This window comes from Hoplias malabaricus, chromosome X2, assembly GCF_029633855.1.
Source record: "Hoplias malabaricus isolate fHopMal1 chromosome X2, fHopMal1.hap1, whole genome shotgun sequence".
Lineage (NCBI taxonomy): Eukaryota > Metazoa > Chordata > Actinopteri > Characiformes > Erythrinidae > Hoplias > Hoplias malabaricus.
In genome coordinates this window covers 56,396,778-56,424,277 of record NC_089819.1, presented here as the reverse complement: position 1 = coordinate 56,424,277, position 27,500 = coordinate 56,396,778, and the positions used below count along the sequence as shown (strand labels likewise).

Here is a 27,500-nt window from a genome sequence, read left to right as displayed (position 1 = left end):
GGGTTTGGCCCAGATTTTGGGGGAGGGTTTAAACAGTGGTTCAGAAGAACTGAGAATATAATGTGGGTCTTAATGAGAAGCTGATAATACTGGATTAGTACAAAACACAAAAACAAAAACAAAAATACAGTGCATCTACAGAGTGACAGTGTTTTATCAGAAACGACCTTCAGTGTGAACTCTAACCAAACGTGAAACAGTCAAAAAGGACGAGCGGCAAACGGCTACAAGGTCTGCGCTATTTTCTTGCGTGTTTTTCTTTAAAATCTTTCCTGGGTATTTTCCCTGTGGAATGAAAACAGGAAGCGACGCCAATGTGGGACTTTTCTGAAGAGATAAGAGAACAGGAACAGGAAGTGGCCGTGGTAGCACACAGAAGCTTAGCGCAGGAAAAGGGGGAAGATGGCTTCCACTTATTGTCTTCACCCCGAAGAAGGAGCTGAGCCTCTGGGAGCAGAGGTAAATATCCAGAGAGTGACGGAGTCTAAACAAATAAAGGAAGCTACTGTTTAGTGTTTGGACTCATGGTGATTAGCTGCTAGCATCGAAAACCATGCCACTCTTCACTGGAAAGTGTTTCAAAAAAAAAAGCAGCACAACAGAGGAATAAATCACAGAGAAATGCAACATCAACAAAATCAGGAATCATTTCCTGAGGCTAGAGTCACTGTGTTTGTAGAATGAGCTAATGATTAGCGGGATGGTCAGTGTAGTGGCTAACACCCACCCGTCCACACCACACCAGACTCCTAATGTGAACTAACATGATAACAACCTATTCTCACTCTCCAATTAAATCCCTGTATCTCTCTCTCTCTCTCTCTCTCTCTCTCTCTCTCTCTCTCTCTCTGTGTGTGTGTGTGTAGTTACTGCATCATCTGAACACAGCAGCTGTCCTTCACACTGTGTGTAAATTTAATAATGAATCAACCAATAGAAACACTCCAAAATCATTCAGAATAACATTCTTATACATGGACTTCTAACACACAACTTATCTGTGTGTTTCTGAGGCTGTGTTCAGCACGACACGAGGAGTGTAGGCTACGTTTCTCCAATGTTCTCTTTGTTCTCACTCTTTTCTTACTGAGCTCTGTGTGTGTGATCTGACGGCGCTGTAAACAGTGAATTAACCATGACTCTGTCCTGACACTATCCTTTTGTCTCTGGAGCTGAGTCAGACACAGCCCCACAGCGCCCCCCACAGACGACGTATCATTGGTTCCCATCAAAACTGGTGGTAAAGCACTGAGTTATGGTCTTGTAGTTATTGCTGTAGCTTGGTTCCTACAAGAGAACGGAACAGAAGTGTGTCACTTTTATAAATGCTGCTGGTAAGGTCCTGTACAGAGGAGTGTAAGTGTTACTCTGTAGTTGTTTTATTCCACAGCTACGTAGCGCATTAGCTCCAAGAACACATTAGCAGCTCAGCTCCTATAAATACGCTTCGTTACTGCGGTTATTTTGTGGCTGAAGTCTGAACCGCGGTCAGTTCTGACGCCTCCGGGAGCTGGACTCTCGCGGTCGAAAGGTTAAAGTTGTTGGGACCTAATTCTCGCCTTTTTTACGAGCGAATGAACCTCCGCTCGCTTCCTGAGACTCTGCTATCGCCTCGTTACCGAGGGCCTCTGAGGTTTGAGCTGCATTCACAGCAGACGACGTGTCGATGATTTCTGTCAAACACAGAGAGGTTTTGGCTTTAATTCTTTCAGCGCACTGCTGCTACCTCTTCCTGTGAGCGTCCCACAGCGGTGAGGTCACTTCCTGCTAAGACAAGGGAGCGCAGGGCTGAGAAATCGAGCTCTCTCACACACACACACAGCTGTGAGAGAGCTGTACTCAGAGTTACAGCCTGTACACGCCACAAAACGTGAAGGAATTAAATAAAATAAACGGTCCAGAAAAGTTTAGAGACACCCAATGAACTCCTGAAAATGGCTGTTAAAGGCTTTTTTCTTTTCTTTTTATGAAAATACTCTGAAAAGCATTATCCGGGGATCTTTAGGACCCAGCGGATTTATTTATAAACAACCTTCTTCTAAGCAGTTTATAACACATCTGCTGTTTACTATTGACCTGTGTGCACTTTTAGAACTAAAGATGCCACAAACGGTTCTTTGACCTCTTTAGGTTCCTCTTTGGGTTCCATAGCGAACCTTCTCTGTGTTCATGTGTGGAACACTTTAAAGAAACCCAAGACCGAGTGATGGATTTAACCCTTTAAAAGGTTCTTCACACTCGCATTCTTTACACAAACATGGTTCTTCTGTGGCACCTCTCAAAGAACCCTGTGTGGCACCTTTATTTTGACGAGTGTAGAGGGGGTGTGGCTCATGACTCATACTTTACTCTTAAATAATAACTGCCACATCATGAAACATGCCTTTGGTCCAAAAGTGAAAATCTAGAACCTGAAAACGACGTCAGAGAAATGTGGTGAAACCTTAAACACATCGACAGTTCTAGATTTTATGTTAAAAAAAACCCGCCAGCGAAACCACAGTAAAACACCAGCGTGATCTTCACAGAGTTACTGCAGTTTAAAGGACAGCTTTCTTTACCTTCTCTCTCTCTCTCTCTGTGTGTGTGTGTGTGTGTGTGTGTATTAATTAACTGTTATTAAATGTATAATAATAATAATTTTCCCAGGAAATGAACAGACTACAGCTCTGATGAGACTCTGAGGGAAACAGACTCAGAGACTCTGCCTTTAGATCAAACACCCCACCCCTTTGTTATTTAACCACGTCTCTTCACACACACACACACACACACACACACACACACACACACACACACACACACACACTTTAGGAACATATGGCTGGAATCAGGGGTCAGATTTGTTTACGGATTATAGAGTCTCCACTGTGTGTGTGTGTGTGTGTGTGTGTGTGTGTGTGTGATATCACACACGTCACCAGATGTTTATAAACTAATCTATAATCTGGAGGTTCCACAAAAGCAAGACAAACACTGGCACAAAAATCTAACACAAATATCACCACATTATTGAACTGATCTAAGGCTCTGACAGTTTTTACATCGTTATTTCACTGATATTATCTCTCTTTATTAATAATAATAATAATAATAATAATAATAATAATAATATCAGAGCCATTTGATCAGTAATAATCCGTTCATGTCCCGTTCCTCGCGGTGAGAACCAGGAGTTACTGAAACACACTGGTTTCTAACGGAACCAAACGTTTCTGATTGGACTTTTTCTGACTGAAGCATGGACGAGGACGAGGACATGAATGGGTTAATGTAAATTAGTGTGGCTTTGTTAATCTTCAGAAAGGAGCTGACCCCGGAGCCCAGTCTGAAACAGAACAGAGTCCAACAGAGAGTCTCCGTGGTGCGGGACAGTGTCGGATCAGATCTGAAACAGAGGTCAGAGCCGTGCAGAGCTCTCGGATCTTTAGGAACCGGAGTTAGTCCCGACTCTGAAACAGAACCGAGGACGTCAGAGGAGCCCCGACTTTAGAGGCTTTTAAACGGAGACCGAAACCTGTTCGAGGCGCTACAGCTCGCTTTAAATCGGCCCTCACTCTTTGTTCTGGAGCAGCTCCTAGTCTCCACTCTTTTATTGTTCGCTTTAGTTCTTTACATCGTTTTAATCCTGTTTTCTTTCAATTTTTTGATGTATTTTCTTTTAATGCACTATTTTTGATTCCTGCTCCTAAGGAACACTAGGTAAGATTTGTTTTGCCTCTGGGGCGCCCCCTAGTGTTATTATATTACACCTTTCCACTGAAATCAATGGCCGTGGGTTGATTTCCTACCCTCCTCCTAAAGTTACATAGTGCAGTTTCTGCAGTGCTCAGTCTGCAGTGGCAATGACAGAGGCTCTGTTCTCACTGTTACAGGTCAGAGAAGCGTCTCAATGGTTTTGAAGCTGTCGGTTTATTTGAGATACTTTACGTAGTGTTCCTTTAAGTGAACTGCTTTTTACTGTTTCTTCGGACTCTGTAAAGCACTTGGAGACGCCCGAGGATCAAAGGTGTTCTGTAAAGTCAGGGTTCACCTGAAGTAAAAGGCTTTTTAATGTCTAAGAAAAATGTATGACCCTCAAACACCCTCAGAACCTCAGTGTAACGCGGTGGTGGTGGTGGGGGCAGGGGGCAGTGCCACTGTAATCTGTTACACCTCATTAATGCGTAGGACACAGTGCTGGAAAATCAAGAGAAAACACAGTACTAAAAAAGACCTTGTTTCTTGAGTCATTTTCTGTTAAAGGAACTGTTCCGATGAAGAAAATCCTTTAGAATGATGTTATTGTTCCGGTTCAGTCCAGGCCCAGTTTGAACAGAACCTGGTGTGTAATGGACGTATGGGGGGTGGTAGCGCCGCTGCTATAATTCAAACTTGAGCAGAACTAAATTATAATAACAACAGTAAAATAAAACGTAGCTAACGCGGTTCTTCCTGGTGCTTACACTTCCGATGTTCCAGAATCAGTAGGAACTGTCAGAATCCGACACATCCGCTCCGTAAAGTTGCGCCAGGGTCCGAAAGCGCGGACCCCAGTCGCTCAGGAAGTCGTAATCCACGTTGGATCCGATGGAGGAGGAGTCCAGGGAGCTGAGGGACCCCGCTAAGGACTCGGTGCCTTCGTAGCCGTAGATGTGCAGCGTGTCGTAGGGAATCCCGTCTCGGTCGTGATCGGCCTCGTCCTTCTTCACCTCGATCATCATGGCCATGTCCCCTTTGCAGGCCGAGGGTTTTTTGGCCACGGCGTAGACGGGAGGTCCCGGCGCCGGACGCAGACACGCCGAGGAAAGGATGCTGACGTCGTAGCCGTTTGTGTCCATCTCTCCGCCCCCCTCCTCGTCGTAGGTCACCAGCTGCTCATGGATTTCTCCGGAAGATTTGCCCAGAGCCACCAGAGTCTCCTTCTGATAGTGTTTCCTCAGCGCAAACAGGATCACGATCACTGCACAGAGAGACAAGCGTGAGACGCAGGAGACTATACCCCTGACCATGACTGACCTATGGTTACAGAAGAAAGTAAGGTTAATTTATAAAGCACTTTTTAAACAACGAACGTCGACCAAAGAGCTGTACGTCTAAAGCATCACATAAAACACAATAAAAACCTCACGTCAATGTTCAACAAAACACAGACCTACATTTCCACAGCTTCCACATTTTCTTGCTCCAGCGTGAGTCTGAAATAGGTTTAAAGTCCTGTGTACGGTGGCTGAGAAGGACAAAACTAATTCACAAAAATAAAGCACATTTACAAGCTGTGAAACACTTTTACAAACGGCCAATCAGAGGGAAAGGGTAGGTACAGTAAACAGGAAGTGCTGCTCCACGGGGAAGAAGTGAAGGGAGCTTGGGAGGGTAATTTCAAACCATGTTTTTGTGTTTTTTAGTTTTTAGAGTTTTTAAAAGAGCAGAAAAAGGAGATGCACCGGTGACGTCCAAACCACCTGTAAATGTTACTGAAAGTAAGTAGACTGTAAACACCAGCTCTAGACAAAACCCAAAACCTCCCAAGCTCTGTTCCCACTTCCTGTGTACTGTACCTACCCTTTCCCTCTGATTGGCCGTTTGTTTCACACCTTGTAAATGTCCTTCTCAGCCTCCGTACCCTGTGAGACTGAGGAGACGGAACTGATAGAGGATGGAAGTGTTCCACAGTCTCGGGGCACAGACCACAAAAACACGATGGCTTTGAGTTTCAAATGAGCTCTGGGTGAAACTAACAGGTCCTGAGAAGATCTCAGAGCTCTCTGACGAGTGGAAAAGGAAAGTATGCTGCTGATGACGGACACGGACCCACTAAGTGCTTTGAAAACAAATAAAAGAACCTTATATTGTATCCTGTGGAGGGAGGACCATCTGAGTTTTTAAAAATAAACGGATCAGTGTGGGCGGGGCCTAAATAGCTACATGTTTATCAGAGAAAGAGACCCTCCACTTTTTGCACACACTGGCGCTAATCTCCTGAGTGTTTGACTCCTGAGTGTTTGACTCCTGCGTGTTTGACTCCTGAGTGTTTGACTCCTGCGTGTTTGACTCCTGCGTGTTTGACTCCTGAGTGTTTGACTCCTGCGTGTTTGACTCCTGCGTGTTTGACTCCTGAGTGTTTGACTCCTGAGTGTTTGACTCCTGAGTGTTTGATTCCTGAGTGTTTGACTCCTGAGTGTTTGACTCCTGAGTGTTTGACTCCTGCGTGTTTGACTCCTGAGTGTTTGACTCCTGCGTGTTTGACTCCTGCGTGTTTGACTCCTGCGTGTTTGACTCCTGCGTGTTTGACTCCTGCGTGTTTGACTCCTGAGTGTTTGACTCCTGCGTGTTTGACTCCTGAGTGTTTGACTCCTGAGTGTTTGATTCCTGAGTGTTTGACTCCTGAGTGTTTGACTCCTGCGTGTTTGACTCCTGCGTGTTTGACTCCTGAGTGTTTGACTCCTGCGTGTTTGACTCCTGCGTGTTTGACTCCTGCGTGTTTGACTCCTGCGTGTTTGACTCCTGCGTGTTTGACTCCTGCGTGTTTGACTCCTGAGTGTTTGACTCCTGCGTGTTTGACTCCTGCGTGTTTGACTCCTGAGTGTTTGACTCCTGCGTGTTTGACTCCTGAGTGTTTGACTCCTGCGTGTTTGACTCCTGAGTGTTTGACTCCTGCGTGTTTGACTCCGGCGTGTTTGACTCCTGCGTGTTTGACTCCTGCGTGTTTGACTCCTGCGTGTTTGACTCCTGAGTGTTTGACTCCTGCGTGTTTGACTCCTGCGTGTTTGACTCCTGAGTGTTTGACTCCTGCGTGTTTGACTCCTGAGTGTTTGACTCCTGCGTGTTTGACTCCTGCGTGTTTGACTCCTGAGTGTTTGACTCCTGCGTGTTTGACTCCTGCGTGTTTGACTCCTGAGTGTTTGACTCCTGCGTGTTTGACTCCTGCGTGTTTGACTCCTGAGTGTTTGACTCCTGCGTGTTTGACTCCTGAGTGTTTGACTCCTGCGTGTTTGACTCCTGAGTGTTTGACTCCTGCGTGTTTGACTCCTGAGTGTTTGACTCCGGCGTGTTTGACTCCTGCGTGTTTGACTCCTGCGTGTTTGACTCCTGAGTGTTTGACTCCTGCGTGTTTGACTCCTGCGTGTTTGACTCCTGAGTGTTTGACTCCTGCGTGTTTGACTCCTGAGTGTTTGACTCCTGCGTGTTTGACTCCTGCGTGTTTGACTCCTGAGTGTTTGACTCCTGCGTGTTTGACTCCTGTGTGTTTGACTCCTGAGTGTTTGACTCCTGCGTGTTTGACTCCTGAGTGTTTGACTCCTGTGTGTTTGACTCCTGCGTGTTTGACTCCTGCGTGTTTGACTCCTGCGTGTTTGACTCCTGAGTGTTTGACTCCTGCGTGTTTGACTCCTGAGTGTTTGACTCCTGCGTGTTTGACTCCTGCGTGTTTGACTCCTGAGTGTTTGACTCCTGCGTGTTTGATTCCTGAGTGTCTGACTCCTGCGTGTTTGACTCCTGCGTGTCTGACTCCTGCGTGTTTGACTCCTGAGTGTTTGACTCCTGCGTGTTTGACTCCTGAGTGTTTGACTCCTGCGTGTTTGACTCCTGAGTGTTTGACTCCTGCGTGTTTGACTCCTGAGTGTTTGACTCCTGCGTGTTTGACTCCTGCGTGTTTGACTCCTGAGTGTTTGACTCCTGCTTGTTTGACTCCTGCGTGTTTGACTCCTGAGTGTTTGACTCCTGCGTGTTTGACTCCTGCGTGTTTGACTCCTGAGTGTTTGACTCCTGCGTGTTTGACTCCTGAGTGTTTGACTCCTGCGTGTTTGACTCCTGAGTGTTTGACTCCTGCGTGTTTGACTCCTGAGTGTTTGACTCCGGCGTGTTTGACTCCTGCGTGTTTGACTCCTGCGTGTTTGACTCCTGAGTGTTTGACTCCTGCGTGTTTGACTCCTGCGTGTTTGACTCCTGAGTGTTTGACTCCTGCGTGTTTGACTCCTGAGTGTTTGACTCCTGCGTGTTTGACTCCTGCGTGTTTGACTCCTGAGTGTTTGACTCCTGCGTGTTTGACTCCTGTGTGTTTGACTCCTGAGTGTTTGACTCCTGCGTGTTTGACTCCTGAGTGTTTGACTCCTGTGTGTTTGACTCCTGCGTGTTTGACTCCTGCGTGTTTGACTCCTGCGTGTTTGACTCCTGAGTGTTTGACTCCTGCGTGTTTGACTCCTGAGTGTTTGACTCCTGCGTGTTTGACTCCTGCGTGTTTGACTCCTGAGTGTTTGATTCCTGAGTGTCTGACTCCTGCGTGTTTGACTCCTGCGTGTCTGACTCCTGAGTGTTTGACTCCTGAGTGTTTGACTCCTGCGTGTTTGACTCCTGAGTGTTTGACTCCTGCGTGTTTGACTCCTGCGTGTTTGACTCCTGAGTGTTTGACTCCTGAGTGTCTGACTCCTGCGTGTTTGACTCCTGAGTGTTTGACTCCTGCGTGTTTGACTCCTGCGTGTTTGACTCCTGTGTGTTTGACTCCTGCGTGTTTGATTCCTGAGTGTCTGACTCCTGCGTGTTTGACTCCTGCGTGTCTGACTCCTGAGTGTTTGACTCCTGAGTGTTTGACTCCTGCGTGTTTGACTCCTGCGTGTTTGACTCCTGCGTGTTTGACTCCTGTGTGTCTGACTCCTGAGTGTTTGACTCCTGAGTGTTTGACTCCTGCGTGTTTGACTCCTGCGTGTTTGACTCCTGAGTGTTTGACTCCTGTGTGTTTGACTCCTGCGTGTTTGACTCCTGCGTGTTTGACTCCTGTGTGTCTGACTCCTGAGTGTTTGACTCCTGAGTGTTTGACTCCTGAGTGTCTGACTCCTGAGTGTTTGACTCCTGTGTGTTTGACTCCTGCGTGTTTGATTCCTGAGTGTCTGACTCCTGCGTGTTTGACTCCTGCGTGTTTGACTTCTGAGTGTTTGACTCCTGAGTGTTTGACTCCTGCGTGTTTGACTCCTGCGTGTTTGACTCCTGAGTGTTTGACTCCTGCGTGTTTTTGACTCCTGCGTGTTTGACTCCTGAGTGTTTGACTCCTGCGTGTTTGACTCCTGAGTGTTTGACTCCTGCGTGTTTGACTCCTGAGTGTTTGACTCCTGCGTGTTTGACTCCTGAGTGTTTGACTCCGGCGTGTTTGACTCCTGCGTGTTTGACTCCTGCGTGTTTGACTCCTGAGTGTTTGACTCCTGCGTGTTTGACTCCTGCGTGTTTGACTCCTGAGTGTTTGACTCCTGCGTGTTTGACTCCTGAGTGTTTGACTCCTGCGTGTTTGACTCCTGCGTGTTTGACTCCTGAGTGTTTGACTCCTGCGTGTTTGACTCCTGTGTGTTTGACTCCTGAGTGTTTGACTCCTGCGTGTTTGACTCCTGAGTGTTTGACTCCTGTGTGTTTGACTCCTGCGTGTTTGACTCCTGCGTGTTTGACTCCTGCGTGTTTGACTCCTGAGTGTTTGACTCCTGCGTGTTTGACTCCTGAGTGTTTGACTCCTGCGTGTTTGACTCCTGCGTGTTTGACTCCTGAGTGTTTGACTCCTGCGTGTTTGATTCCTGAGTGTCTGACTCCTGCGTGTTTGACTCCTGCGTGTCTGACTCCTGCGTGTTTGACTCCTGAGTGTTTGACTCCTGCGTGTTTGACTCCTGAGTGTTTGACTCCTGCGTGTTTGACTCCTGAGTGTTTGACTCCTGCGTGTTTGACTCCTGAGTGTTTGACTCCTGCGTGTTTGACTCCTGCGTGTTTGACTCCTGAGTGTTTGACTCCTGCTTGTTTGACTCCTGCGTGTTTGACTCCTGAGTGTTTGACTCCTGCGTGTTTGACTCCTGCGTGTTTGACTCCTGAGTGTTTGACTCCTGCGTGTTTGACTCCTGAGTGTTTGACTCCTGCGTGTTTGACTCCTGAGTGTTTGACTCCTGCGTGTTTGACTCCTGAGTGTTTGACTCCGGCGTGTTTGACTCCTGCGTGTTTGACTCCTGCGTGTTTGACTCCTGAGTGTTTGACTCCTGCGTGTTTGACTCCTGCGTGTTTGACTCCTGAGTGTTTGACTCCTGCGTGTTTGACTCCTGAGTGTTTGACTCCTGCGTGTTTGACTCCTGCGTGTTTGACTCCTGAGTGTTTGACTCCTGCGTGTTTGACTCCTGTGTGTTTGACTCCTGAGTGTTTGACTCCTGCGTGTTTGACTCCTGAGTGTTTGACTCCTGTGTGTTTGACTCCTGCGTGTTTGACTCCTGCGTGTTTGACTCCTGCGTGTTTGACTCCTGAGTGTTTGACTCCTGCGTGTTTGACTCCTGAGTGTTTGACTCCTGCGTGTTTGACTCCTGCGTGTTTGACTCCTGAGTGTTTGATTCCTGAGTGTCTGACTCCTGCGTGTTTGACTCCTGCGTGTCTGACTCCTGAGTGTTTGACTCCTGAGTGTTTGACTCCTGCGTGTTTGACTCCTGAGTGTTTGACTCCTGCGTGTTTGACTCCTGCGTGTTTGACTCCTGAGTGTTTGACTCCTGAGTGTCTGACTCCTGCGTGTTTGACTCCTGAGTGTTTGACTCCTGCGTGTTTGACTCCTGCGTGTTTGACTCCTGTGTGTTTGACTCCTGCGTGTTTGATTCCTGAGTGTCTGACTCCTGCGTGTTTGACTCCTGCGTGTCTGACTCCTGAGTGTTTGACTCCTGAGTGTTTGACTCCTGCGTGTTTGACTCCTGCGTGTTTGACTCCTGCGTGTTTGACTCCTGTGTGTCTGACTCCTGAGTGTTTGACTCCTGAGTGTTTGACTCCTGCGTGTTTGACTCCTGCGTGTTTGACTCCTGAGTGTTTGACTCCTGTGTGTTTGACTCCTGCGTGTTTGACTCCTGCGTGTTTGACTCCTGTGTGTCTGACTCCTGAGTGTTTGACTCCTGAGTGTTTGACTCCTGAGTGTCTGACTCCTGAGTGTTTGACTCCTGTGTGTTTGACTCCTGCGTGTTTGATTCCTGAGTGTCTGACTCCTGCGTGTTTGACTCCTGCGTGTTTGACTTCTGAGTGTTTGACTCCTGAGTGTTTGACTCCTGCGTGTTTGACTCCTGCGTGTTTGACTCCTGAGTGTTTGACTCCTGCGTGTTTTTGACTCCTGCGTGTTTGACTCCTGTGTGTTTGACTCCTGCGTGTTTGATTCCTGAGTGTCTGACTCCTGCGTGTTTGACTCCTGAGTGTTTGACTCCGGCGTGTTTGACTCCTGCGTGTTTGACTCCTGCGTGTCTGACTCCTGAGTGTTTGACTCCTGAGTGTTTGACTCCTGCGTGTTTGACTCCTGAGTGTTTGACTCCTGCGTGTTTGACTCCTGAGTGTTTGACTCCTGCGTGTTTGACTCCTGCGTGTTTGACTCCTGAGTGTTTGACTCCTGAGTGTTTGACTCCTGCGTGTTTGACTCCTGTGTGTTTGACTCCTGCGTGTTTGACTCCTGAGTGTTTGACTCCTGAGTGTTTGACTCCTGCGTGTTTGACTCCTGCGTGTTTGACTCCTGCGTGTTTGATTCCTGAGTGTCTGACTCCTGCGTGTTTGACTCCTGCGTGTCTGACTCCTGAGTGTTTGACTCCTGAGTGTTTGACTCCTGAGTGTTTGACTCCTGCGTGTTTGATTCCTGAGTGTTTGACTCCTGCGTGTTTGACTCCTGCGTGTTTGACTCCTGAGTGTCTGACTCCTGCGTGTCTGACTCCTGAGTGTTTGACTCCTGAGTGTTTGACTCCTGAGTGTTTGACTCCTGTGTGTCTGACTCCTGCGTGTTTGACTCCTGAGTGTTTGACTCCTGCGTGTTTGACTCCTGCGTGTTTGACTCCTGAGTGTTTGACTCCTGCGTGTTTGACTCCTGCGTGTTTGACTCCTGTGTGTTTGACTCCTGCGTGTTTGATTCCTGAGTGTCTGACTCCTGCGTGTTTGACTCCTGCGTGTCTGACTCCTGAGTGTTTGACTCCTGAGTGTTTGACTCCTGCGTGTTTGACTCCTGCGTGTTTGACTCCTGAGTGTTTGACTTCTGAGTGTTTGACTCCTGAGTGTTTGACTCCTGCGTGTTTGACTCCTGTGTGTTTGACTCCTGCGTGTTTGACTCCTGAGTGTTTGACTCCTGAGTGTCTGACTCCTGCGTGTTTGACTCCTGAGTGTTTGACTCCTGCGTGTTTGACTCCTGCGTGTTTGACTCCTGTGTGTTTGACTCCTGCGTGTTTGATTCCTGAGTGTCTGACTCCTGCGTGTTTGACTCCTGCGTGTCTGACTCCTGAGTGTTTGACTCCTGAGTGTTTGACTCCTGCGTGTTTGACTCCTGCGTGTTTGACTCCTGCGTGTTTGACTCCTGTGTGTCTGACTCCTGAGTGTTTGACTCCTGTGTGTTTGACTCCTGCGTGTTTGACTCCTGCGTGTTTGACTCCTGTGTGTCTGACTCCTGAGTGTTTGACTCCTGAGTGTTTGACTCCTGAGTGTCTGACTCCTGAGTGTTTGACTCCTGTGTGTTTGACTCCTGCGTGTTTGATTCCTGAGTGTCTGACTCCTGCGTGTTTGACTCCTGCGTGTTTGACTTCTGAGTGTTTGACTCCTGAGTGTTTGACTCCTGTGTGTCTGACTCCTGAGTGTTTGACTCCTGAGTGTTTGACTCCTGCGTGTTTGACTCCTGAGTGTTTGACTCCTGTGTGTTTGACTCCTGTGTGTTTGACTCCTGCGTGTTTGACTCCTGCGTGTTTGACTCCTGAGTGTTTGACTCCTGCGTGTCTGACTCCTGAGTGTTTGACTCCTGTGTGTTTGACTCCTGCGTGTTTGACTCCTGCGTGTTTGACTCCTGCGTGTTTGATTCCTGAGTGTTTGACTCCTGCGTGTTTGACTCCTGCGTGTTTGACTCCTGAGTGTTTGACTCCTGAGTGTTTGACTCCTGAGTGTTTGACTCCTGCGTGTTTGACTCCTGAGTGTTTGACTCCTGTGTGTTTGACTCCTGTGTGTTTGACTCCTGCGTGTTTGACTCCTGCGTGTTTGACTCCTGTGTGTCTGACTCCTGAGTGTTTGACTCCTGAGTGTTTGACTCCTGCGTGTTTGACTCCTGAGTGTTTGACTCCTGTGTGTTTGACTCCTGTGTGTTTGACTCCTGCGTGTTTGACTCCTGCGTGTTTGACTCCTGAGTGTTTGACTCCTGCGTGTCTGACTCCTGAGTGTTTGACTCCTGTGTGTTTGACTCCTGCGTGTTTGACTCCTGCGTGTTTGACTCCTGCGTGTTTGATTCCTGAGTGTCTGACTCCTGCGTGTTTGACTCCTGCGTGTTTGACTTCTGAGTGTTTGACTCCTGAGTGTTTGACTCCTGTGTGTCTGACTCCTGCGTGTTTGACTCCTGCGTGTTTGACTTCTGAGTGTTTGACTCCTGAGTGTTTGACTCCTGTGTGTCTGACTCCTGAGTGTTTGACTCCTGAGTGTTTGACTCCTGGGTGTTTGACTCAAGCGTCTGGCTCAGTGTCAGGGGTAAACCTGCTGATGAGGCTTTAATGAGAACGAGACCCCGTTTCTACACTGCTGCTGGGGTTATGGAGGGGGGGGGGGGCAGGGAGGGCTCTGTGAGGGCAGGTATTCCTGCTCTGAGGCTGTGAGATGTTGGTTTGGTGTGGTACTGTACCCAGCATGGTGACGATGCACAGCAGGATGGAGATGAGTGCTCTGAAGCTGACTCCAGTTTGAGCGATGGCCTGACAGAACTCCTGCTGTCTGTCTTTCTGACACGAACACACTTTGATCGTCACTGTTTGGATCTTCGTCAGCAGAGGACGACCGCCGTCTGAGATCTGCACTTCGAGAGACACCTCGTTCCGTACGTCGGTGCTGTAGCCTCCGTGGGTCAGTACGATACTCGCCGTGTTGTCTACAAACAAAACAAGAACGACCCTGGGATTATTTATTTATTCGTGCTGTTGTTGTTATGTTTTGTATACGCTCATGACAGTGTAACACACATTAACACACACTCCCCCCAGCGACCATGCGGACAAGGGCCCCAAATAATTAGAGGCCCCTGATTGGCTGGTTTTTATTATTAATCATTTTTCTTTTATGGCAAAGCCTCAGGTTTAAAACCAATGAATTTGTAAATCATTTAAAGGGACTGTTACAGTCAGGACATTATCACAACGTCTGAGGCTCGTCGAGTGGCGCGTCGCTGCCCGGTTTGGACGGTACACGCTCTGAGCTTCACACAACACAAAGATGAGCTTTATCTTCAAGAGAGAGTAACTTTAAACACACTCATAAACACGAGTTAGACTCCCCTCACTGTCCTTTACAGTTTTAAACCTGGAGCAGCTGCAGAGTGTGTTCATTTACAGCTGACGTTCGCCGCGTTTTAAACAAAACATGACGAGTAACGATGTGGGACACACACGACGTTCACCCCGTGTCTGATTACAGTTACATTCAAAGAAGAAGAAGAAGCTGGTGTCGGGGCTCGACCAGACGCAGGTTAATCGCCACTGGAAAAGCAGTGTTGGTTTTAATGTTATGGCCGATGGTGTATGTCTCTATGGGCGATGGTGCTGTAGAACAGGGCCTCGCTGGTTTCACTCAGAAGAAACCTCTCTGTGTCTTTGCTGTTGATGAAATCTGTGACAGTTCAATGTGGAGGGTCCTAAGAATATCACACTGAACACAATGGTGGGAACATTCAGAGCCTCGGTTCACTTCAGTGGGGCACAGATGTTTCACAGCGACACAGAAATAAACAGCGAGAGACCAGTACTCACCACAGTGTTACAATCAACTTTCACAGGGCTGTGTTCAAATCCCTTTCTCCTTCTGCTACTTATTAATAATCTTCCAGGATCAACAGCTATCTATCTATCTATCTATCTATCTATCTATCTATCTATCTATCTATCACATTAGCATCCACTAGTAAAACAACAGCATCAGTCAAGGCAACCTACCTAGCAACCACCTGGGATCCCATAGCAACCTCTAAAGAGCACCTTAACAACCACATGGGATGCCATTAACTGCTTATCAACACCTTTGAAATCACCTGGTTTAACCTAACCACAGCCTAGCAACACCTTAGAAACCACATGCTACGCTTTAGTGACCATCCGAGTGAATGGAACCAGACGTCCTTCTCTAAGAACCCCTCACAGAAAGTGAGGACAGTGGACGGTGGGGGACAGGGGACAACGGACAGTGGGGGACACAGGGCTGGTGTCTGACTGTAGTTTGAAGAAGGGGTGGTTTGCCATCATTCTGTTTACAGCTGAAACACTCAGTTATGGGGAATTTAGTACGAAGTCGTAGTCCTCACTTAAATTGTCGTGGAGAGAGAAGTTGGTGCTCTTCTTCACCAAAGTGAACCTGAAGTTCTGTGACGTCACGTCTTTATCTTTGGCACCAATGATTCCAACAACCTGCAACACAAAGTTCCCAAACATTAAAACGATAGTTATATTTACCAAGGTTTAGGTCCAAACCCCACGAGCCCCACAGCAGTGTTCTCCCCCTGTGTAAACAGCCCCTGTTCAGAACGCCCGCTTTCAGCACCTGTTCCTTTAAATGATAATGAGCCGCTCGCTGTTCACCCCGACCCCGAGCGCACAGCAGTGAGGAGCGAGGAGCAGAAGCTCTGGTTTTTAGCCGTTTTCACTCTGTTCTCTTTCTTCTCCGTTTTTACTCAGTGCTCTTATTTCTCCGCGCTCGTTGTGTCTTTTTCGCTGAGTTTAACCTCGTCTCTGAGCTCTCACATAAACACGGGTCTCGTTTCTCAGTGAATGTGCTGCTGGGCTTCAGATAAATGATAACTGGCTTCAGAATGTTTTCCAAAGAAGAGGGGAGCTTTATCTTGAAGAGTGAGTAACTTTAAACAAACACAGACACGACTTCACCGTTCCTCACTGCGCTTTTACAGTTTAAAGTGGATGTGTTTATAAAGTGTGTGTTTATTTACAGCTGAAGATATCAGTGCAGATACGAGGAGGTTTTCTTCTGTTTCAACAAAACACCACGAATAACAGAGTGGGACACACCCCGATCAAACCGAAGAGGACTGTGTAATTCCTCAAAGAAGTAATTCATAAAGTCTCAGAGCTGTCAGGAAAGGGTTAATGTGTCTCTCTCTCACAGTTCCTCACCGTGCCGTTCTTGTCGTTCTCACAGACGTACACCTCTCTCCCCGTGTCCAGCTCCGGCGGGTTGTCGTTGACGTCTCTGACGTTTATCTTCACAGCGGCAAACGATTTCAGTCCTGGGGATGAGAGCAATGTTGACTCTAGGGTTGTGTTAATAATAAGTTAATAACTGAGTGTAAATCCAGTGATTCATCTGATTATTATCCAGTTCAGGGTCGCGGTGGGTCCGGAGTCTACCCTGGAACTCACCCTGGAGGGGGCGCCAGTCCTTCACAGGGCGACACACACTCACACATTCACACCTACGGAGTCTCCACTCCACCTACCAACGTGTGTTTTGTTACAGTTCCTCGTTAAACTCAGTGAGAAAATCTTTTTTCTATGAATCTTGTCAAACCCCATAACAGCAGCTGTAAAGTAAAACCAATCAATAAAATAGATCTAAAAATATTAGATGTAGTAAAGAACCCACCGTTGACGGACATCTCCTGAGCTGTGACCTGACACTGGTGTGTGTCCATCTCCTCTCTGTCCAGCTTCCTCTTCAGAGACAACCGCCCCGTCTCACTGTTTATTTCTGCCGGACAGTCCTGATTCACGATGGAGAACCTGCATCAAACACAGCACCTTCATGAAAATGAAAACCCTCACAGTCACTGAAGCCCATTGCTGAACTCATCTGACCACAGCACGGGTCCACTCTGTTTCTGAGCTCGGGTCCAGAACTGGGCTGTGTTTCTGTATTGAGCTGATGATGATCTCTGTGTAATAGAGTCTCAGGGGCGTTTCCTGATGCAGCGCTGACAGAGACAGTGGTTTTCTCAAGTCCTCCAGAGTCCATGTGTCTGTATTAATCACAGAGAGATTAGGGTTTCTCCTGCAGAGCCGTCTGAGGGCTGGAAGGCCAGGCTCATTCAGCAGTGGTGTCCGACCTTGTCCGACTGAGGTTCCTGTCCTCTGCAGTGTAGTAGAGACCTGAACTCTGTCAGATCTTACGCTGAAAAGATTGGCCCACAGTGGTGACCACACCCCTTTTGGAGTGGAGACCACACCCCCTTTTTGCTGCAGACACTAACCCTTTAAACTGGAGGATCTGGAATATTCTATAAACTCTTTGGTGTTATTTCTGGTCTGATTCCTGTTTGTACTCCGCCTTGTGATGTTTAAATGTAGGGAGTTTGTGTTGTGTTTGCTGCAGATCGATGTTTCGTACCTGACCCTGTGCTTGGTGGTGTCCGGGTCCTTGGCCGAGACGAAGCCGATGTAGTCCTTCATTTCACCTTCTGAGACGTTGAAGCTGTACTCGGACTCGGTGAAAACCGGTGGCTCGTCCACATCCTTCACACTGATCTGAACCTGGGCTGAGGTCCGACTGCCGACCACGTTATCCGCCGGCTGGACCACGCCCTCCTCTCTCACCTCCACCAAGAACGTGTACGAAGGCTTGGTCTCAAAGTCCAGACCCTGGTGAACATCACCATTCAGAGGACAACAGTTTAACCCTTTCACACAGAGGCAACGGAACATAGATCTAAAATACTGTCAGTTCTGAATGTTACACATTGATCTTTTTCACTGAAAAACACTTACAGCTTTATGTTTAAAGAGAAGTGTCGAATCCACGAGGAACAGAAAGCTCTAAAAATTCATGGTTTATCACATCCCTGAGAACTCAGATCCACACACTGAAAAACGATGGTTCCACAGGGGTTCTTTATTAAAGAAAATGGTTCTATATCGAGACCTGAACAATTGAAGAACCTTTTGCAGGATAGGGTTCTTCAGATTGATGGAGAATGTGCTGTAGATGGTTCTCTTCAGCACCTTTTAGAGAAGGGTTCTGTACGGCAACAAGCTTAGAACCATAACGACAGAGGAACCGTTTTTGGTGCCGAATAGAACCCTTCTCTAAAAGGTGCTGAAGAGAACCATCTACAGCACATTCTCCATCAATCTGAAGAACCCATTTATGACGCAAAGAACCAGGCCAAAGATTCTTAGAATATACTGGGTTCTATATAGAACCATCATTTTCTAATGGGTAGTTAATTTAATTCATTTATAAGAACCTGATGGTAAAGTTGTTGGGAACTGGCTTGTAGCATATTCACTCACTCACTCACTCACTCACTCACTCACTCACTCACTCACTCACTCACTCATTTCCTCACTCACTCACTCACTCACTCATTCACTCATTTCCTCACTCACTCACTCCCTCCCTCCCTCACTCACTCATTCACTCATTCACTCACTCATTCACTCACTCATTTACTCACTCACTCACTCACTCATTTCCTCACTCACTCACTCATTCACTCACTCACTCACTCACTCATTCACTCATTTCCTCACTCACTCATTTCCTCACTCACTCACTCATTCACTCACTCATTTCCTCACTCACTCACTCACTCACGTCCTCACTCATTCACTCACTTGCTCACTCACTCACTCACTCACTGCTCACTCACTCACTTCCTCACTCACTCACTCAATCTCTCACTCACTCACTTCCTCACTCACTCACTCACTCACTCACTTCCTCACTCACTTACTCACTCAATCACTCATTTCCTCACTCACTCACTCACTCACTCACTCATTCACTCACTCACTCATTTCCTCACTCACTCACTCACTCACTCACTCACTCACGTCCTCACTCATTCACTCACTTGCTCACTCACTCACTCACTCAGTCACTCACTTCCTCACTCACTCACTCAATCACTCACTCACTCCCTCACTCACCCACTTCCTCACTCACTCACTTCCTCACTCACTTACTCACTCAATCACTCACTCCTTTCCTCACTCACTCACTTCCTCACTCACTCACTCAATCACTCACTCACTCACTTCCTCACTCACTCGCTTCCTCACTCACTCACTCACTCACTCACTTCCTCACTCACTTACTCACTCAATCACTCATTTACTCACTCACTCACTCACTCACTCCCTCACCCTCAGGAAGTACTCCACAGGGTGGTGCTGTTCAGCGCTTCACATTGAAGCCTCTCAAGTCCTTGTTTGTTAACGTAGGGCACGGTGGACTGTTACCTGTCTGAGTTTGAGGACTCCGTTGTTTTCGTCGTCCAGTTCCACAGAGAAGATTTCACTGTGGTCCTTCAGAGTAAATATTGGGTTTTTATTCTGCTTCTCGTCCGGGTCGTACACAGACAGCTTCCCCACTGTGAACAGCGGACTCTCGTTCTCATTCACATTAAATTGCCAGGTTCCTGGAGAAAACAAGATTGTTTTTGCATTTTAAAGATTCAGTGTGAATACAAAGTTCAGGCTCATGATTATGTTCAAGGTTAAATCTTAAATGTTAATTTCCATGAAGTGGGATCAGGTGAAAACTCCTTAGATCTGGTCAAATTATCTGCATTAATAACAATTTAAAAAATACAGTGACCTCATGATATTGTGTGTGATGCTGGGCTCCACAGACACATGCACTGAACAGAGGGAACCCGGAGCACCCGGAGGAAACCCATGCAGACACAGGGAGAACACACCACACTCCTCACAGACAGTCACCCGGAGGAAACCCACGCAGACACAGAGAGAACACACCACACTCCTCACAGACAGTCACCCGGAGGAAACCCACGCAGACACAGGGAGAACACCCCACACTCCTCACAGACAGTCACCCGGAGGAAACCCACGCAGACACAGGGAGAACACACCACACTCCTCACAGACAGTCACCCGGAGGAAACCCACGCAGACACAGGGAGAACACACCACACTCCTCACAGACAGTCACCCGGAGGAAACCCACGCAGACACAGGGAGAACACACCACACTCCTCACAGACAGTCACCCGGAGGAAACCCACGCAGACACAGGGAGAACACACCACACTCCTCACAGACAGTCACCCGGAGGAAACCCACGCAGACACAGGGATAACACACCACACTCCTCACAGACAGTCACCCGGAGGAAACCCACGCAGACACAGGGAGAACACACCACACTCCTCACAGACAGTCACCCGGAGGAAACCCACGCAGACACAGGGATAACACACCACACTCCTCACAGACAGTCACCCGGAGGAAACCCACGCAGACACAGGGAGAACACACCACACTCCTCACAGTTCAGTCACCCGGAGGAAACCCACACAGACACAGGGAGAACACACCACACTCCTCACAGACAGTCACCCGGAGGAAACCCACGCAGACACAGGGAGAACACACCACACTCCTCACAGACAGTCACCCGGAGGAAACCCACGCAGACACAGGGATAACACACCACACTCCTCACAGACAGTCACCCGGAGGAAACCCACGCAGACACAGGGAGAACACACCACACTCCTCACAGACAGTCACCCGGAGGAAACCCACGCAGACACAGGGATAACACACCACACTCCTCACAGACAGTCACCCGGAGGAAACCCACGCAGACACAGGGAGAACACACCACACTCCTCACAGTTCAGTCACCCGGAGGAAACCCACACAGACACAGGGAGAACACACCACACTCCTCACAGACAGTCACCCGGAGGAAACCCACGCAGACACAGGGAGAACACAAACTCACATACCTTCTTTAAAAGTGGCCACGTTGTCGTTGATGTCATTTATATTAACAGTGACTTCAGTAGTCGTAGTCCTTCCTCCGGACACGTAGGGCATGTCTGAGGCCTGGACGGTAACAGTGTACTGACTCCTTGTCTCTCGGTCCAGTTGATCAGTAGCAACACTGATTTGACCTGAGATGAGGGGACACAGATACACAGATCTTTAGATTAGACACTTAACAAATATTATTCATGGGTTGTGGAACACTTCCTATTCACATCTGGAATATTATCTGGTGATAAAAAAGATCCTTGTGTCACACGCTGACTCTGACCCGGAGAGGAGCTCTGTCTGGCCCCGCCTCTTTAACACAGCGCTGGAACCTGATTGGTGCATTATGCTCCTCTTTACTTTAGAAATGTACACTTTTATTCACCGCAGGAGACACGAGTCACGACAGATTTCTCCGAATGTAGCGGAGTAAAGAGTGAGAGATTTGACTCTGAAACGTAGTGAAGTTAAAGAGTCAGTCCTCCAGTGAAGTACAGATACATAGTACACTACTGAAGTGCAGTAAACAGTTACATTTACTTTGTTACTGTCCACCACTGAAAAGTGCGGTACGTCACCTGTTTTCTTGTCAATGAAGAAGTAATCTGTGTCCAGCAGCTTGTATTCGATGCGTCCGTTGGGAGAAGTTGGATCATCTTTATCAGTGGCCCTCACCGTCATCACTGCCGTTCCTGTGAAGACACTGCAGTCATTAGCTTCTTTACAGAGACTGTAGGCCACGAGACGCTCAGGTTACTGTTCTCCGTTCTCTTTCAGACATGAACTCCAGAGAACCACTAGAGAAAGAGTCTATGTCAGACACGCTCCTGCAGCGGGAAATAAAGCACAGTCTTTACTAGAAACACCAGGAGGGTAAAGTCTGGGTAACGTCCGGGGCGAACGTTGCGGGTCACATTCACACACACAGCTGCTCTGGGGAAAACTCCGGAACATTTCTGGATTACTGTGCAGATGTGAACGGGGCACAACACTGAACAATACCAACAGCTGTGAGGAAAATTATAATGTGTAGGGCTGATATGATGAATGTTGACACTGAGCTAGATTAATATTATTTACTAATCTAATTTACAAAGAACATGTTAATTAAGAAATTAATGAAGGTAAATCAGTGATCTGGACTGTGAACGGAAAAGTGCGGTGGTGAGGAACACCAATGGACCTCCAACTTTGTCCTAAATGAACCAACTGTGGGCCACTCTCTTTTTGCTGCTGTGTTATAATTAGATTTAGTATGTGATGTCATGTACATCCAGTCCTCTAGGTGTCAGTGTAACAGCTGTTTAATGAAATGAAGAAGATTCAGACTCAGACAGTGCTCTGAAGGAGGAAAGTGTGGAGGTACTCCAGCTATTTCACAAATACTGCTCGTTGTTAAACGTCACAAACAGCTCAGAAGTGGGAGGGGCCATTGTGAGGGGGCTGTAGAAGGGGGTGTCTTTGTCCTTCAGTGCAGAGCTACGCTACATCTGCGTCTATAGCAGGGCTGGACCTGAAGGGGGCGCTGCGCAATAAGCTTTTTCTACAACCTGTAAAAGTTATTTTCCAATTTACACCAAGACTTTTTGTAATTACAAAGCAACAAAGATGTTCTTAAGGTGGAGTCCCTTTTTAAGGTGGACACATGAGTGCTGTTTACCTCTTGGTGATCGTTCATTGATGGATGCTTTGAGCTCCCCCTCGAAGATGGGAGCGTGGTCATTAACGTCCTGGACTTTTACAGAGAACTGTGTGTCTTTGTCCAGTTGCGTTTTGGAATTGATGTCTCTGATCCGGGCCGTCAGTTTGTAGCTGTCCTTCGTTTCTCGATCCAGAGTCTTGCACACGCTGACCTGTCCGGTCTTATTCACCTTGAAGATATCGTTGGCTCCTTCTCCGAAGATGACGAACTCTGTGTTTTCGTTGGAATGGGAGTTCACCAGCTGCAAAACAGCAAAGAGTCCACATCAGTCACGGAACTGAACAGTACTCCCTCCACCTCTACTCCACCTCTACTCCCCCTCTCTTACATCTTATACATGTTAAAATATTACATTCCAGGAGTGTGGTGTGTTCTCTCTGTGTCTGTGTGGGTTTCCTCCAGGTGACTGTCTGTGAGAAGTGTGGTGTGTTCTCTCTGTGTCTGTGTGGGTTTCCTCTGGGTGACTGTCTGTGAGGAGTATGGTGTGTTCTCTCTGTGTCTGTGTGGGTTTCCTCCGGGTGACTGTCTGTGAGAAGTGTGGTGTGTTCTCTCTGTGTCTGTGTGGGTTTCCTCTGGGTGACTGTCTGTGAGGAGTATGGTGTGTTCTCTCTGTGTCTGTGTGGGTTTCCTCCGGGTGACTGTCTGTGAGAAGTGTGGTGTGTTCTCTCTGTGTCTGTGTGGGCTTCCTCCGGGTGACTGTCTGTGAGGAGTGTGGTGTGTTCTCTCTGTGTCAGTGTGGGTTTCCTCTGGGTGACTGTCTGTGAGGAGTGTGGTGTATTCTCTCTGTGTCTGCGTGGGTTTCTTCCAGGTGACTGTCTGTGAGGAGTGTGGTGTGTTCTCTCTGTGTCTGCGTGGGTTTCCTCCGGGTGACTGTCTGTGAGGAGTGTGGTGTATTCTCTCTGTGTCTGCGTGGGTTTCTTCCAGGTGACTGTCTGTGAGGAGTGTGGTGTGTTCTCTCTGTGTCTGCGTGGGTTTCCTCCGGGTGACTGTCTGTGAGGAGTGTGGTGTGTTTGGGAATAAAACGACAGTAATTTATGCTGAAAGTTACGAAGGATTCTATTGAAGCGGTTGAGGGAGAGGAGCTCCTACCGTGCCGATGACCTGCGGGAGATCCTGGGCCTGTAGTTCCTCAGTTGCAAAGAATATGTTAAAATTCCAATCTCGCTTTTGTCTGTGGAGAACCGGACTGTGGTCATCTTTAACATCTGGAACATCTGCTGTCGAACTGAGGGTGACCCACAGAATCAGAAAAACTGACCTCAGCAAAGTCCGGGCCATCTGCCTCCAAAATGAATGGACCATCATCTGAAAAAGAACAGGACACTGCAGTTAGTCAGGCACCAATCACAGAGGAGTGAAAGTGTTCATGAAAAAAAGGTTTTTTTAATTCTCTCTTTAATGTCCTTTTTGGTGAAATCTTCCATTCGGTTTTATTTCTTTTCTTCAGCTAAACACTCGGAGGACGACACTTGTTCCTCGGTATCAGTTTCTTGTAATGAGTCATTTGAGTGAGTCGATTCAGAAACAAGCCAAATCAAATCAGAAATCCACTGGGTGGAGTCAGACCAGATCCAACTCCGCCCACCTCCAGCTTCAGAGGTTAAGGCCAGGGTTGGGGAAAGGGGTGGATCAAACCCAGCTGTGGATTCCTCAGTTCTGTGGTCGGTTCTAATCAAAATACAAAGAACGGATCGTCCCGGTTTAAAGGAGCCATGTGTAATACTGACCCCAAGAGTTTAAAACGGGAACTGCAGCCCAGACTCAAAACACAGTTCAGAGGTGTCTGCCCCCTCCCCCTCCTCCTCAGACATAATCCAGGTTGCCAGGTTGATGAAAAGTAAACTTACACAAACGATCTCAAGACGAGTTTAGGATGTTTTTCAGCTGAAAAGAACATGCAATAATCAGCCTGTTTTCACAGAAAGTGTCCATCATTTCAGTAAACTCTCTACCTGCGCTAACGAAGTCAAAAAGCTAACGAGCCACTGCCATTTTCCTGTATTCACCAGGTTCATGTTTGACTTTCCATTTCCACCGTAAATGTCACTTCAGAATTCAGATGTTTGCTTCTCACTCACAGGCTTTGTACACAGACCTTTAGCTCCACCTTAAATGAGTCCCTTTACAAGGATGACATTGCTGTTATTCACGGGTTCCTGGATTAACACAAACACACTTCCACTCCTCAAAGTGCAGCACTGCCGTCAGCGTCACTCACTGACCCTGTCCACTTTAAGATTACAGTGAATACATCACAGACTGTTCCTTTAACAACACAAACCCAGACCCTGCCACTCAGGTGGTTTCCTCCCTTCTCTACAGTTTCACGTCCAGAGGAAAAGCCATGGGTCCTTTATGAGGCAGGGCACGTGAAATGTTGCACGAAACATAAGAGGTCAGGTTTTATGGTGTTGTTCGAGACACAGGACGTCCTCCACCCATCCCACCCTCCCCCCCAGCTCTTCCTATGAGACGGATGTGTAGTTTGGGCCCATGTTAATGACAGCGCCCCCCACTGTGGTCTAGCAGAACTACACTTTCCTGATCTGGATTTTAAAAAAGTGTGGTGTGTTCTCTCTGTGTCTGCGTGGGTTTCCTCCGGGTGACTGTCTGTAAGGAGTGTGGTGTGTTCTCCCTGTGTCTGCGTGGGTTTCCTCCGGGTGACTGTCTGTGAGGAGTGTGGTGTGTTCTCTCTTTGTCTGTGTGGGTTTCCTCCGGGTGACTGTCTGTGAGGAGTGTGGTGTGTTCTCTCTTTGTCTGCGTGGGTTTCCTCCGGGTGACTCTCTGTAAGGAGTGTGGTGTGTTCTCTCTGTGTCTGCGTAGGTTTCCTCCGGGTGACTCTCTGTGAGGAGTGTGGTGTGTTCTCTCTGTGTCTGCGTGGGTTTCCTCCGGGTGATTGTCTGTGAGGAGTGTGGTGTGTTCTCTCTGTGTCTGCGTGGGTTTCCTCCGGGTGACTGTCTGTGAGGAGTTTGATGTGTTCTCTCTGTGTCTGCGTTGGTTTCCTCCGGGTGACTGTCTGTGAGGAGTGTGGTGTGTTCTCTCTGTGTCTGCGTGGGTTTCCTCCGGGTGACTGTCTGTGAGGAGTGTGGTGTGTTCTCTCTGTGTCTGCGTGGGTTTCCTCCGGGTGACTGTCTGTGAGGAGTGTGGTGTGTTCTCTCTGTGTCTGCGTGGGTTTTCTCCGGGTGCTCCGGTTTCCTCCCACGCTCCAAAAATAAACGTTGGTAGGTGATTGGAGACTCAAGTGTGTCCGTAGGTGTGAGTGAATGTGTGAGTGTGTGTCACCCAGTGATTCCGATTAGACTCTGGACCCACCGTCGCCCTGAACTGGATAAGGGTCACAGACAGTGAATGAATGAATGAATATCGTTGTTCCGGAGTTTCCCGATGAGTGAACACTCACTCCCCTCTGAAGCCCCTCGTGCGAGCGTTTTTAAGCAGTGTGTTAATATCCGAGTGCGTAACGAATGGCTGGAGGTAATGAGGCAGTGTGAGTCAGGAGCAGCGCGTTCTTATCAGTGAGTGGAAGTTGGAGCACAATGGGGGCTCAGGGTGGGGTGCGTGGATGTGTGCGTTGGTGGTGGGGGGGTGGGGTATACACTGATTACGGAGAACGTAATGTCCATATTTGGTTGGTGCTGCAGTTTGTAATTTCACTAATGTCACTGCACACTACACCCTTCCTGTAATTCAGCTCCAACCATGAAAACCTGCTGCTGCTCTCTCTCTGTCCTTCACACACACACACACACACACACACACACACACACACACACACACACAGATCAAAGATCAAACTTCAAAACTGTCTTCTATTGTAGGAGCTTTGAAGCAGTGTTCTGTCCTTAGACTCCTTCAAACGGCCCAGGACTTTCACACTCAGCGCCGAGGAACTGGACTTACAGCACCATGTGTGTCCACGAGAGTCTACTCTGGTGTGTGTGCGTGTGTGTGTGTGTGTGTGTGTGTGTGTGTGTGTGTACTTAGTGTTCTGTTTGGTGTGTGTTTTCTAATGAGACATGGAGCCAAATGTGTTTGGATTAAAATCAGTTTAATCACAGAGCAGCGTCTGTGATCACACACACACACACACACACACACACACACACACACACACTCCACTATAGCGGTTGCACATCTGTCCCCACACTGCTGTGATCTGTACTAAGTTTTTTATAAATAAATATTAAAACGAGCAAATAATTAAAGTAATAAACAAAGAAGTGAATAAAAACCAGAGGAAAATTAGAAGAAGATCAAAGGAAAACAGTAGCGATGGGCTCTTTAAAGCTCTGATTTTTAAAGCAATAAAAACATCATAAACACGGAGAAATCTCGAAGAGACAGAGACGTCGGCTCTGACCCCGGGCTCTGCTTTAAATAAATGACCTGCTGTTTCTCGTTGTGTAACTGGAGACATCCAGATGTTTAAGGATTTGTTTTTATCACTGAGTCCCTGAAGACGAGCGGAACACCGTGCAGCGGAATCACAGCCTCCATTCCCACAGGAAGAGAGCGGCTAGGAATTCATTACTCCAGGGAAAATCAGGAGAAATCAGGGACAATCAGAAACGAACAAGAAATATCTGGAAAATTCTGGGGGACAATCAGGAAAAAACAGGGAAAATATCCGAAAACATAACACAGAAATTCCAGGGAAAGGATCTGGAAAAATCAGAGGAAAAAACAAGGAGAAAGTCTTTCTGTTCTGACCTCACTCCAGTAAAGATTCATATCATTTATTACACATTTATAAAGACATTTATAACGATTCTGAAGTGGTTTTTAACCAGAAAAGATTAATATTAATAACCACTGGGGTCACTGGTTCTGCTCTGGACTATAACACTGTTATCACACGTTTATAAAGAGAGTGAGAGGGAGTTCAGTTCAGAAAGAGATCAATAAAAGGACAGAGTGATGAACGTGAAATAAAACCTCATTAAAACTAATTAACGTCATCAGGGTTTAAATAAAACTGAGAAATCAGAGAGATCCGTGAAACACACACAACACAATCATTAAACACAACACAAACAAACAAACAAACGTCATATCAGTGATAGATTTATGAATCAATAAATAAACACCCACATTATTTCACACAGAAA

At 47.5% G+C, this 27,500-nt stretch overlaps 1 protein-coding gene across 1 annotated transcript in view; it reads right to left on the bottom strand.

Moving 5' to 3' along the window:
• Positions 1–2,569: 2,569 nt before the first annotated feature.
• The window catches only part of cdh5 (cadherin 5), a 25,039-nt gene continuing 108 nt past the window's right edge, over positions 2,570–27,500 (bottom strand). The window contains exons 2-12 of the mRNA XM_066654439.1: positions 23,482–23,697; positions 22,351–22,633; positions 21,269–21,382; positions 20,663–20,830; positions 19,146–19,324; positions 17,293–17,543; positions 16,552–16,688; positions 16,083–16,195; positions 15,260–15,362; positions 13,595–13,837; positions 2,570–4,942 (exon numbers count right to left, since the gene is read on the bottom strand). Coding sequence (XP_066510536.1) covers positions 4,464–4,942; positions 13,595–13,837; positions 15,260–15,362; positions 16,083–16,195; positions 16,552–16,688; positions 17,293–17,543; positions 19,146–19,324; positions 20,663–20,830; positions 21,269–21,382; positions 22,351–22,633; positions 23,482–23,697 — 2,286 coding nt within the window. The 3' untranslated portion in view covers positions 2,570–4,463. The remainder of the gene's footprint in view (positions 4,943–13,594; positions 13,838–15,259; positions 15,363–16,082; positions 16,196–16,551; positions 16,689–17,292; positions 17,544–19,145; positions 19,325–20,662; positions 20,831–21,268; positions 21,383–22,350; positions 22,634–23,481; positions 23,698–27,500) is intronic.